Below are 14,387 nucleotides of genomic sequence, written 5' to 3' on the forward strand. Positions count from 1 at the left end.
CCCGAGGATGCGACTGTCTGCCAATGCCGTTGAGCGCCACGTTGAAGGCGCCAGGTCACGGAAGGGTGGCAAGAACCGCCATCTTGAGTGCCCGGGTGAGGAAGTCGGAAGCCGATGATGGTGATGGCTGGTGATACCATCTTGGCGTTGTGTCGAGACGCGCTGAACAGACGAGCTGTTGAAGACTTGAAGTTCCTTGTCAACTTGCTGTACGCTTCGTCCGATTTGCTCGGCTTTATTGAGCGTTAGGGACGATCCTTCGTAGAGTAGCCTTTCTCGTATTCTTACTGATGCGACGCCTTGCAGAATTTGGTCGCGAAGGGACTCGTCGTGCCAAGCGCCGAACGCACAAGCAGGCGCCAGCCTTTTTAGCGCAGTGACAAAGTCCTGAAAGGTTTCCCCGGGTAGTTGCTTCATGTCCCGGAAGATAATGTGATGCACCAGGGGATTGGGGCTTTCTTCATAATGCTGGTCGAAAATGCGAAGAATGTCTTCAAAAGTAGTAGCCGTCTGGTCCGTTTGAAACGCGAGGTCGTAATAGAGACGCTTCTCCTCGAAGCCCAAGTTATTGAGTTAAATGGCTTTCTTCCTGTCGTCTTGTAGCATCAAGTGTATGTTGTTTAAAGTGTTGTTCAGTAATTTTTAATCGGTGTCATTGAATTAGTAAATAAAAGCAGTTAGCTAACTTTTTAATTGTTCTAACTCTCAAGATTTCAATTAAGGGGTTGTAGAGAATCATAAGAGACGTGAAAATGAAGCGTTTCCAGCAAGGTACGCATTGTGTGCTTGCTTTTTCCATGTAATCAGGACCTTTGTTGCGCAAAATGTGTTCGCTATATCAGAAATTTGTTATCAATTGACTTTCCCTCGAAAACTACCATCAAAGAACAGAACAAGGCATAGAAGAGCTGCTTCACTCCCCAAAATAATGAGCTCTGTGCTTATACTGGCAGAAATTGGTGATTGAGGCCTGTTTCAATAGTGTCAACCTGATAATGGCACTCTCAAGTTTCACAAGCTGTGGACGTAGTTGTAAGTCAAGCCGCTTCCATATCCAAGATGTTTGAGCAAGGCTATGGAACACAAGACAGTCACCCCATATTCAGAAATGCATTTAAACTTGAAGCCCATGCTTGACTTGATCTAACTGATGCCTGGCGTGAACGTGCCCAAGACACTTGTTACGTTTCCTTCGACGTGTTCACGACAGGTGTCATTTAGATCAAGCGAAGAGTTTACAATATCTAGATCTCATTATACCTTTGAAACCCCAGAGAGGGGGTCACATGAATAAAGTTCTTCAGAGATATCCGTTGAGACGTCTACATCATCAGCAGTAACAGTCATGCTAAGTCTGCCCGCAGTTGGCAAGAGTTTGGTGCCTTGTGTCCACAAGGCTGATGACATCCCACACTTTGCCTTTGTAGATATCAACTGAGCAGAATGAAATACAAGCTTTCCAAAAGCAGTTTTATATTTGCGCAGGCTCAACCTCCTTCCACGATACCTTCGGCATTTTTGTTCTATCACGAAATGAGATCCTGGGGATATGCCCTTGATTGGCAGCTTCACAAATTCATTGAGATTGTAGGCTTCAAGAATCTGTATTTGTTGCATGTTGCCATTCTTAGCACCCGCCTAATTGATCTTGCGGCTATCTCCAACATTGCTGTCTGTGCAAGAATAAAAAAAAAACAAGCACTTCACTGCTGGCCTTAAACTGAGTTCATGACGTCTGCAAGGAAAAATAATTGTTTCACGCTTTATCGGAGCATTGACGGTCTGTGAGCACTAAATACAGGGAAAAAATACACAGCCATAATTGCTTGTTTGAATTTTCAGGAATTTTTAAAAATCGTCTATGACAGAAAGCAAAATTCTTGTCCTTTAGCTGAAATATTCGAAGAGGCAGACATTACTAGCATGAGAAATCTAAATGCATATTCAACTAATTAACCAAAATGTACTAGTTAACTTCATTAATTACTTAACAGCACATATTGCAATTTAGAAATTGTGGCTGGTGAGATTGCAGAATGTATTAACTTGAAATGAATCTCCAGGATGACATCAGTTTCAAAATATCATTTTCCAATGTGTCGGATGAAATACATGGGCATTCTAGTTACTTTTGTGCTTCAGTGAATAAAGTGTTTCGTTTAAAAAGTGAGTGGAACAACAGTGCATTTTTTCAGGGAGTTTGATGGCGCATATCTCCAAACTTAAGTAATTCTGGATATGCCTTGCAAACTCACCAGCAGCAATTTGTAAATTGCAATTTGTAGCACAAAGCAATTATTTAAGAAGTTTATTAGTGTTTCTTTTTAATTAGTTGAATATATGTTTGAATTTCTTTTGCAAGTAATTTCCACTTCTGAATAATTCAGCTTAAGAACTAGAATTGTGATATCTGCAAAAGGGGAATTTCTAAAAATTCCTGAAAACTTTAAAATGATGACCCCTTATATGCAAAGTGTATTTGTCCATAAATTAGTTTCCAGAATCTGTAAGGGGTCTGCTTAATATGTATGCCCTATTGCTACTTAGTAAAGGCTACCTGGCCACTGCAAAGTGCAGTTGATTGGCTTCTACTTTATTTCAATAGAGTGCATCAACGCCTATTCAATAGATGCAACCTTGATCATTGGTGAGAGTCAGACAGAGCCACACTTCATTAGAAAATCTTTGTTCCTGGTACATTAATGCTTTGAGCATTTTGGAGCATTAATCTGCCATTCTAGCTTCACTTTTTTGTAGAGGCTTTCGACTGTATATTATGCTGTGGAATGCCTTAGGTTCATAGGTTCTAGCATGAAGACGGCAGTGTTGGAATGGAAAGCTTTTTGAAGTCTTGTTCCTGGCCCTTGCTTGCAGAAGAGAGCCTGCTTTGGCGAGCCAAGAGCCTACGAGATACCAGCTTGGAGGAGCGGGCTCTGGAATACCAGATGCCATCATGTGACCGGCTGGCCCAATTGTCACGCATGCGTGTCTGACCCTGCTGCAGTGGGTGCACTCCTAAGCCAGGTCCTCCCTGTGTTGGCCTCCGGGAATACACAGAAGCAGTCGCCACGATTCTGTTATGTCACCTTACATCTCCAGCTGTTCCTTTTCCTCCTACACGCTTGTTTGTGTACATACAGAGATTGTCTTGTCTTTTGTTTCTGTTTCATTGCCTTTTTATCCCTGCTGGATGTGCGGCAAGGGTTCATGGAGTTTGAGGGGACTGCTGGCTGTACATTACTATACATAAATAGTGAAATTGATTATGGTGAGAGTATTGCAAGAGAACTTTTGTGAATATGTTAAGTTTGGGATTGCCTGCCTCTTTTCTGTGATTCTCTTGCCGTCAGCTGGCACACAGTGCAAAGGGCAATCTGTCTCTGTAGCTGGAGCCTTGTGTAAGTCTTCTGTCCAGGTGCATACTTTGTTCGCTGCACCGAGAGCGCTGTGCAGGCTTGTGTACATTGACAACTACGTCAAGGTTTTTATCTTGTAACCTATGTGGTGACGGTTTTCAAATGTAGCACAGTTGATCAGGTCGATTGTTGCTAATTTTATATGGTGCACGATCGGAGTGTGCATTGAGTGATCTGTGCTTACTTGTCAATAAGGCATTTGACTTTGGTCTCAAGGGCACACTATCAGTTAGTATGAGGAGAACATGAGATTGCTTGAGCAGGACATTCAGTAAATCTCGTGCTTCATCATTGACTGTGCAGCTGCCATAGCTTACAGGCATGAAAGTAGTGTGTTGCTGCAGCCTTGCAGTTCTGGATGCGTATCATTTTGACCATTTTTTTCTTCCTCCCTTCTTTTTCTGTGGAGAACTTTCTTGCCTATTTGAGCATTTAAGTATACTTTTCTTCCTTTTTAAAAAAAATTGAAGGGGAGAGCTGGTAAAAAGCAGTTGTTCTAGTGTTTTCAATGTGTTGGTTTTAGATGTGATGTAGTAGCAGTTGCTCTCACCACTTTCAGACATGCTGGGTGCCACTGTAGATCTGCACCACTTGCAGTGTATTTTTAGTGTGTGCAACATAGCCAAGTGCAGTGCTGGGGTGTCGCATGGAAGGGCTCAACGACACAAGGCGTGACTGCTTCAACCACACCCTGTGCTGGCTTGACCGTGTGTGGAAAACAGTGGTGTGTGTGCGTGGTTGTGGGGAGGGCACCGGTGAGGATCAGGAGGGTACAACTTTGCATCTCATGATAACGAAGAGCAGATACGGCATTGTCAGTGAGCGGAATTGCGTGCCTGCAATGTCCCACAACATTGACGTGGTATTATCTGGAGACTGCCGTCTCGTCCTTTTTATGTGCAGTTGGAATGTTCAATCTGCTTGTGGATGCAATTGCATGCAGCCTTTTGTACTGCATTGTCGGAAGACATAGCTTCTTATCCTGCTAAGAAGGTGCACTGTTTATAAAGTGTGCTGTTGTTGAGCTTGTGAAGAATGCATTGCGTGTAAATAGAGGAAATTTTGGAGTCAATCGCGAAATAAGTTTAAGGCTGCAAAGACTGCAAAAGAGCCATTTGCCTTTGGTTAGTTGCTCATTGTCCTGACTTTTCCCTTTCCCATTTTTGCTCCTTTTATTGATCAGGGAGTGGGGGCAAGTGGTCAGCACCGCACACTTTGCCATGCGTTGAGTAGATACTGACTCTAGTATTTTTCTTTTTCGGCAGTTGATGTGCAGCATAAGCCCTGCTTTTTGTGGAAAAAAGAAGATAGGTTGAGAGGAGTTAAGCATGCGAGCACATTTTTGATCAATAAACATACGAAGAAGGTTTACTTTTGGTTTGTTTGTCTTCTTGATGAACTAGATGCAGGCCAATGTGTCATCAGTGTGTCCCATTAAAGCGGCTGCATACTGCTACAAATATGCACTTCCGAACTTCTGAGTGCTGCATCCAAAAAAGGACTTCTAAAATAAAAAGGAGCCGCATGCAACGTCAGGTAGCATGGTGAATCTTGTGCAGGTTGTAGGGATACAGGGATGGCAACAGCGATACCCCGTGCACCACGGCTGCCGCACGCCTGCTAGACAACCGCGGTCTGGATGAAGGATACAATGACCGACCATAGCCTGCACTAAGGGAGAGAATTTACTACATTCGCAACATAAACAGTACTTTGAGCAGGCCAGCTATTTGTAAACATCATGAAGGTATTCCCCACTTAACGGCTGGAGTACGGGTGGCGGCAGTGTCTGCAGCAATAATACGCAAACGATATCCTACATGTGGGAAAATGGAGCAAGTGGACGGCGGAAACTTCCTCCCTCACTGTTTGCTGGGCATCAATGAGACCTGGGCGAAGTCTATGGGGTTTCTTGTGAAGCAAGAGCCACATCGTGTGATTTTATGTGTGATACGTCGTACGGCATGTCGTATCCGACTTGCTGCATGTGACGATTAGAGAAATGTCCTCGTTTAGAGCAAGAGAGCCAGCAAAACAAAAAAAAAGTGCTGCATTGTCTAGTTGTGCAGAACTTCATTCTTTTTGCAGTTTCTTTTTCTGTTTTCAGGCTTGGGAAAAAACCCTTATGCAGCATGTATGGTCAGCAGAAAGATAGATTGGAAATTTTTTATGATTGCCTACGATTTTCTTGACAATTCAACAAATTCTGTTATTAGGAAAAATACAAAAATAGTCTTACTTGATTCCAGCGATGGCAAACATTACCTTGGTTCCGGCCAGCTACGCGGCAATCGCACATTTTTCAATTTTGGCACTGGTTATGTGGGACAGCCTGCGTATAGACTTAGTCTTCAAAAATTTTTAAAACGTCGCAGTTTCGCCCAAAAGTCGAAGCATCGATTGCGATATGAAATTAGTGGACAGATACGCGAAATAAGGGTAGTAGTTTTATCGGCCGTATAAAGTTGTAAACATATGTATACTTACCAAACGAGCGTAGTGTCACGCGCGCACTAGCTAACGTGAACGCATCTCGCTGGGTGACCGTGGGCTTAAACTCGCTGTCGAAACGCTGGAGGAAGCGAGGTAGCAGCAGCGAGCGAATTGACCTTCGTACTGCGTCTGGCATGAACGCAAACTAAGCCGTGAAAACAGCGCACGGGCACGCTCTGTCCCTGTCGCAGATTGCTTTCGAGATACAGGGGCGGGCGCGGGCGGGCGGGCGCGCGCGGAGTAGAACGCCAGATAAGCTGCGATCGCCGACTCACCCTCGCACGCTTTCACTCGCACTTAAATGCATATGGCGCGCGGCGACGGTTTTATCGCATGCGGACTTTAAGCGGGAAACACACGGTCCACTTCGGCATCCAACGCACCGGAACGGCAGCCGGAATCGAGGTGTTTTGCCGTGGCGAAGCGCCGGATCGAACGCACGGCGTGCGACAAACCGGGCAGATTTTCATCCTCCGACGCATCCGACAACCGCACCGTCGTTTGGCCGCAGCCAAAGACTGGCATGTGACGTTCTCTGGCGTTCCCTCAACAGAGGCGGCGCTGGCGGGCCGATTTCTCGCAGCCTTTTCTTTTTCTTGTCGGCTACAGTTAGTTTCCGACACGGGGTAGTTACCAGTTCAGCAAAATTGTCTCGAACGTGTGCCTGTTCTGCAGTGGCGTAGTTAGGTCGTCTGGCACCCGGGGCTCTTAGCTCTTCTGTCACCCCCCCCCCCCCGGGTGTAGTCGAGGAAGGCGGGGATATCGACAATTTTCGGGTGTCTTCAGACGTATATGACACCCCCCCCCCCTCTACTGGCCCCATGCACCCGGGGCCCACGGCCCCCCGGCCCCCCCTGTTGCTACGCCAGTGCTGTTCTGTAAAGCGGCGGCGAGTACACTAGCACTATGCTACTGGCGAGATCGGGAGCCGCGATGCGGGCGCAGGCACACAGCGCACGCCGACCGTCTGAGCGAGGCTGCTCGCTTGGCTTACATGTTTGCCTTTCGCAACGATTACGTACAGTGTTCATAGTTTTGGCAAAAATAAGCGCTCTTCGGCGAGCTCGGGCTGGATGGCAAGCGCCGTTAGCCGCGGCGTCCGCCGAGCTAGGCCTACCGTCCCCATGACCAGCCGGTCGTGACCGGCCTGACCGTCAGCGGAACAGTCAGTGGACAACGTGCCGTTGTTTTTTCACTCGCATATTTATAGATTTATTGACAGTGTTCGCGTAGAGTGAAGCAGTGTTGTGCAAATTTCTTTATATTGCGTTTCTCGACGTGGATATGAAGTCTTCTGAGCGTATACAAGTTTGGGCGCTGGATCTGGGCGGAGTTTACGCTCCGCTCGCGCGTTCGGATGCACGTACCGTATGCCGCATGCCGGAGCATGCAGCGCCGCTCGTTGGATCGGACGTCAAATCGTACCGTGTGTCTCCTGTTTTATACAGAACCTCACGGTGACGCCGACGGCACAAATGCCCCTGGAGTGTCCATATAATTGCTATCTCAATAAAACAGTAATTGCATAAAAACGCGGTGCTAGCTACGCAAGATCTGCGTGCACAGGTGATGTATGCGCTTTGTTTGACACAATTTCCGAGGCAAATTAGTCGCCAAAGACACAATTAACAAAAACATTGATTTACTTGCCGTCGCGAACGTGGTATATGTTTATCTTATTTGAAGGCTAGTTCACTTTGATTCTCCTGGAGCGCTTCTGTTCCGAGATATACAATTTGACACTCAATGAGCTCATTTCGGCCACTCAGGGGCATGGATCTCGACACAAAGTCAAGGCCACCTCATAGAGAAAGACGCCCACATTGTGACGTAGCTTGCTGCGTCACAATGTGGGCATGTCCTTGCAGCTTGCTAACAGTGTGGCACACCGTTTGCAAGCTGAACGAAGCTGACAACAGCTGCGCTCTCGCTATGGGCTGGCGAAAACAAGCAACGACTGACTTTTCCCTTTACCCCACGGCTTAGCGTGTTGAGATCGCGCGTAAAATATACGGAGAGCCGACTGACCTGATATCAGTGTTCTCTTCATGAAGCCACGTCGGGCTGCTTCTCCACTTGCACAGATGGTGACACTCCTAGGTATTGCGCCACAGCCGCCAGCTTCAGCAAGTTTCTTTCGCTGCTGTGTCACCACGTGTTACAGCTCGGGTGCTCCTAAATGCGTGTAAAAGGAGAAGTCGCTTTTCTCGGCAACGACTTCACCAAATTTGACGAGGTTTGTTGTATTTAAAAGAAAAACTTAAAATCTAGTCACTGTTAGTTTGAAATTTTTTATTTAGATAGTCAATTTTTATTAAAGATGGGCAAAAATTTTAAAAAATTCAGAGCACGGAACTATCAAGTTTACAACTCTAACTCTGCAAGGAAATATGATACCGCAATTCTGTGAATTGCATCTGGTAGTACATCTAAAGCAGACAAAATTGATATGTCACACATGAATCTAAAAAAAAAAAAAAATTCAGTAATATGGAAATATAGCTTTTGCAGAACCCTTGTACACAACGTAACAAATTCATGTAAGATAAATTGACATATCGAATGTGTCCGCTTTCTATGATATAATGGATGCCGTTTACGGAACCGAAATATCTGTTCTTGATGCAGAGCTACTTATAAACTTCGTGCGTCCACTTTTTTCAAATTTTTGACAATTCTTTTCACGAAATTGAGGCCCTAAATCAAAATTCCGTTTCTAACAGTCACTAGAATTTTATTTTCGCTTTCAAATGCAACAAATTTCATCAAAATCGGTTCAGTGGTTATTTCGGAAAAGCGTTTTTTTTTGCGTTTTACATGTATTTGAATAGGCCTCGTCGGAGTTAGGCCCGAGCTAAAGCGTTCTCTTACCTATAGCAGAGTCCTTCCATGTTTTTTCTGGTCACGAAACTGCCGCCTCAGTTTCATATAGCGCCAGCGCCCGCCGCTAGAGGCGCAACCGTGCATGAGAGGGCATGCGAACGCCGCTACCGCTGTGGTTGTGGTTGTGTGTGGGGCAGCCTCGGTATTCTAGCTTTCTCAACTTCCTCAACGATCGCTTTAGTTTCGCGTAACTATTTTTAACATTGAATATAATTAAATTACTGCCTGAGCGTGTCTTCTGCGATGATATGAGCGCACGGGACGAAAAAAAAAAGCCGCTCATAACATGGAGCTTGCGGCGGTCTCAGACCAAAAAGAAGAAAGATCTGGAATTTTAAGAGCCAGAACCGCGATACGATTATGAGGCACGCCGTAGTGGGGGACTCGGGATTAGTTTTGACCACCTGGGATCCTTTAACATGCACCTAAATTTAAATAAACGGGTGTTTTGCATTTCGCCCCCGTCGAAGTGCGTCCGCTGTACACGGCCGGGCGGTCCCGGTCCGGATTTCTTCGTCATCGCCGTTCGCCACAACGCTTCGGTGGGCTCCGCTTTTTAATATTTGCCTTAAATTAAACACCGCGCATTCGCAACAAAACGCCAGTGGTCCCACTTATCACCAGAGGAGTAAGCGCCAATTCTCCGTTGCGCATAGCGCCAGATTGTTCGCCGAGCACAGCTGTTCAGTTTCTGTTAAACTGTGGCATAGAAGGACTCTGTCGGCAGTATCTTATAACGAGATCAAAAGAATGAAATTGCTATTGCAAAGGGCTGCTACCGTAGAATACTTAATGACAAAGAAAAGGGAACTGAGCTGCTCCATGCGCTTAAGATTTCTTGCAAAGCGATGTCATTTCTGAATAAGATTTAGGTAGAATTAATGCAAGACGAACTTCGCTACTAAATGTCTTCCTAGACAATCACATGTAAGAAGACAGGACAGACAGACAGACCTGTACTGTCTTCTTACATGTGATTGTCTAGAAAGCGCAACCAATGTTTCCTATTACAATGAACCAACTTGCCCAACAACGCATCCTGCTAAATGCCTTCGGTGCGGCTTTTAACAACGGCTTAAGGCGAACCTGAAGTTTTAGGACCTGCACAGTTGAAACTAGCTGTAATTAGGCAATTGCCTTAGCAAGCAGTCGTTTAGAAGCGTCAGTAAGCCCAGCACTTCACTGCTCGTGGTTTCGACGCAGAAACGACGAGACTAGGTATTTTGGTTCTTAATTCGCAACTATTTACAATATGTTAAAATGTTGCAATCACCGGTCCTGATATTCTTATCATGGTCGAAAAATGAAAAAAAAAAACTTTATAATTCGATTAAGAAAATAAATAAAACGTGTTGGTGCAAAAACAAAATACAAGCACGATCATTTATTTATCATGTAAAATAAGCGGAGCGAAATACAGATAGCACGGAGGCGTCCGGTCACAAATGGTCCACCATTCACAATGCAAGAAGTTTGTTAAAAGCATGACACTGATATAATACGCATAAAGAAATAAGATCAAACGTGAGAGGTATGCATTGGGAGGCAGGAAACAAACACCAGCAAACGAATGGCAATAAGTACAGAATGCATAGTCAATTGTTTCTATAAACAAGAAAGTGTTAAGCATAAGCATTTCATAACACACGGCTAAAGAACTCTCAAACGAACACAAGTAGCCACATCACAAATACAGCAATTTTTTTTAAATGGCTTGTTAGAGATACCACCTTTCTACTTCTTCAGCTGTTACTTAAACATGCAGACAAAACTTGCTCAGCAAATCACAATACAAATGTAGCTAACAGTGTGCTAATAACCTTCTTACTCATAGCAGCTTATAGACTTAAAAGTACGTGCAATTGAAGAATTGTAGGCCATCATTAGCCAAGACTAAAGGACAATGGAAAATAAAACAATGCATATTATTCTGTTTTAACACTTGCATTTAAAGGAATTCTAATGCTACACCTTTCATAGATGGTCGGGGTAAGGGCGCTATTGCTGTGAACTACTCTATCCTGGTATAACACAAATTGAGGTTGCAACAAAGCATAAAGCAAATGTGTTCAGCGTCGGCTTCTCACGCTCCAGGGACACGTCGTCGCCGTTGATGTTGAAATTGTACGCAGTGACGATGTCCGAGGCGTCAAAGTGTTTCGCGCACACACGTGTATACTTCGATTCGAAATTAAAACCGCCACTTTCCTGCCGCGGTATGGCCCGCTTCCATTTCTCGCGCTGCTCCTTGTTATTAGGTAAACAGAACAACGACACCTTTTCGGTCGTGCCCTTGTAGCCGGAACGGCACCCAGGCACGCAACACGTGTTCGGCATCGTTGTCCCACCCAACCACTTCAACCAAACAGCCCAACACTCGAAAAATAGCACAGCACATGCACAGAACGTACCCGAAAAGTCAGCTCGCCTCGCACTGCGCACGCATTTCGGTACGCGAACGATGCCCTCTGTGGCACAGTGGCGCCGCGTCGCGGCACCTTTGGGCAGCATATGAACCTCTCCCATAGCGTGACGGCGGAGTTTCGTGACCAGAAAAACATGGAAGGACTCTGCCTATAGTTTAACGACTCCTGCCCATCCGCATCCGTCCGTACTCCCAATCCGTCCGTACTCGCGTACTCCCAATCTCCGCTGCAGGCGCTCATTTGATGACGCTCGCTTGCTACTATCACTTTTGGTAAATGTTTACGGCGCAAGCTGGTTACATTTCAGTCCGTCCTCACTACTCACATGAATACACTCTTAGGCAAAGTTACGCCCTTTGGCTTGCACTCTTAAAAAAATTTACACCCTTTGGGGCGTATCTTGTCCCACAACAATAATCGTCACCTGTCCTGCCCGCGTTTCCTTTCTTTAATGCTGCGAGCCCGGTACTTCCTAGTCACGAACGGCATGCGCGTTATCAGTGTGACGCAGCATTCTCGACAGGAAAGTAGCCAGAGCCGAGTTTTCAAGAAAGGAAACGCCAGCAAGGCAGATGACGATTATTGTTGTGGGACAAATACACACCCCAAAGGGTGCAACCGTTTTAAGAGTGTGCCCCTTCTGCCACACAACAATAATCGTTATCTGCCTTGATGCGTTTCCTTTCTTTAACGCTGCGAGCCCGGAACTTTCGAGTAACGAACGACACGCGCGTTATCAGAAGGGGCACTCCAAAGGGTGTAAACTGTTCTATGCTGATAACGCGCGTGCCGTTCGTTACTGGAAAGTACCGGGCTCGCAGCGTTAAAGAAAGGAAACGCATCAAGGCAGATAACGATTATTGTTGTGTGGCAGAAGGGGCAAGCCAAAGGGTGTAACTTTGCCTAAGAGTGTACTATCTCCGCCCCATGACATGTTGATATTATTCGTAGCAAGCTAATTATCGCGGACATATAGGTACCTAGGCGATTTTTAGAATTTGCAGTTGCATACCGTGGCACAAAGTTAAAAAGAAATCTATTAATTTAACGCCGCAGGGAATGACAGTTAACAAAGAACAAATGGGGCTACAAAACGCTACGAAGAAATACCAAAACTTGAACAAATGTGCTTTTTCGCAGCTATATTATGCTCTTTGTGCGGAAAGGATTCGCATTGCTCGATGGTTAGAGACATAAGCTTTTGTAGTCTGCGTTATGGCGCGTTCTCAGTGGAAGGACAAGAGGACGCCGAGTTACGGACCGGTGGGCGAACATCTGTGTTGATGTACAGGGTGTCTCAGCGAACGCTTTAAATTTTTTTTTTTTTAATTGCCTGTGGCAGATAGCACACTTATAGTCCGTGAGCTGGTCAACTCGAAGAGGCGTGCATTACCTTAAAAAAAAAATACTAAAATACGTAATCGACTAATTAACAAAAAATCACTAATTAAAAAAATTGACTACTTACCTTATGGCACACATTACAATTTACAAATTACAATGGGTGAGACGGCAAGGCATATCCACTTGAAAAGAATTGAGCGGATGAGACCATTTACGACATTTGCGCCGTCAAACTTGCGGTAAAAATGCAGTGTCGTTCCACTTCCACAAGAGTGGAACGCCAGTGCATTTCTCCGCCAACTTCGGGAATTAATATTTCGAAACCGGTGTCATCCGCAGAATTTCTTCCTAGTGGATCCACCTTGCGAACGCCCCGGCTAGAATTTGTAAATCGCAATATGTTCCATAAGGTAAATAGTTAAAAACTTAATTAGTATTTTTTTTCTTATTTAGTCGACTATGCATTTAACTTTTCTTTTTTTTTACAAGTAACGTCCGCCTCTTCAAGTAGATCAGCTCATGGATTAGAATTGTGCTGTCTGCCACAGGCATTTTTTTTTTTATTATTTGACAGTGTTCGCTGAAACACCCGGTATTTTGTTGGGAAAGCACGGGGACGACGGGCGATGGAAATGGAAGACGACGAGCAAAGCGAGACAAGGTAAAAGCAGAAGCCAACGTTTCGACAAGTGGACTTGTCTTATTCAAAGCGCCATAAGGGTTCTTCTAAAGTGGAGAGGGGGTAAGGCGGGTGGGTGAGGAAAGCGACCAGGGCGTGTTAGCGGCGAGGGTGTAGAAATGAAATGAAAGGTGTGCTATTCAACGTCGGTGGAGGAATGCGAGGTAGCACCGTGTGTCAGCCGGTTGACGCATGTCACTGTAGGTTCCTTTTTTTCGTGAAAGGGGACTGGACCGGGGGGGGGGGGGTAGTTATCTGCCCCGATGGAGTTCAGTGAACCACTGTCCCTCTGCAAGAGAGAATACAAGAAGCGGCAGATGAGAGAGAATGATGCTCGCGGGGAAAAAAGTGGAATAAATATAGAAACAAAAGAATAAAAGAAAGGGGAAATAAAGAAAAAAGAAAACTACGCAACCCATTGAAAAATAACTCAATGCTATTGCCTATAGTTTGAAATTTAGCATAGCAAATAGATCTCAAAGCTCAATTTGAAACGTTTATATCTATTGGTTGCAGTGTCTTGAGCTTATGGATGTGGTATGACTATCTCTATTTTCTTTCTCGTTCAGAACGGAAATGTGACTGTAGGATGTGGAGTTTAGGTTCATCAAAGTTATGACCTGGTTCGTTGAAATGTTTGGCGACGGCTTTGGGCAGCTTTTTAGCTGTGTCCGCGCGATGTCCGTTTAACCAGACGTTCATTGATTGTCCCGTTTCACCGATATGTTGTTTCTTACAGAAGGAGCAGTCAAACATAGAAATTACATCGGAACTAGCGCAAGTAAAGCTAGTTTTCACTTTGTGTGCATAGCTATTTGCGGTGCTTCTAATTATAATGTCACTTTGAAGGTTCCTGCAGATTTTGAACCTAGGGCGAGAACATGCTTTTATTACGGGTGAATTAGGTTGGCTGACTTTTACGTGCACTACCATATCTCTAAAGTTTCTGTTGCAGCGATAGGTCACCCTTGAAACCACCGGGAACGCTTTTCTCAGACGCTCGTTACTTCATAATATTGGGTGGTATTTTCGTACGATCTTGTTTATGTTTGGGGGTGGGGGAGGGCATTAGAATTTGAGCAGCGTAACTAGTTGGGCTTGTTGGTTGAACATAGTGGAAGGGAATAGCGCAGGATCCGAGAAAAG

The 14,387-nt window shown here is 45.1% G+C and overlaps 1 protein-coding gene across 1 annotated transcript in view; it reads left to right on the forward strand.

Moving 5' to 3' along the window:
- Positions 1-4,787, forward strand: part of LOC142587916 (dnaJ homolog subfamily B member 14) — a 108,614-nt gene extending 103,827 nt beyond the window's left edge. The window contains exon 8 of the mRNA XM_075699289.1: positions 2,875-4,787. Coding sequence (XP_075555404.1) covers positions 2,875-2,993 — 119 coding nt within the window. The 3' untranslated portion in view covers positions 2,994-4,787. The remainder of the gene's footprint in view (positions 1-2,874) is intronic.
- The last annotated feature ends 9,600 nt before the right edge of the window (positions 4,788-14,387 follow it).

The sequence above is a fragment of the Dermacentor variabilis genome, chromosome 1, assembly GCF_050947875.1.
Source record: "Dermacentor variabilis isolate Ectoservices chromosome 1, ASM5094787v1, whole genome shotgun sequence".
In the NCBI taxonomy this organism is placed as follows: domain Eukaryota; kingdom Metazoa; phylum Arthropoda; class Arachnida; order Ixodida; family Ixodidae; genus Dermacentor; species Dermacentor variabilis.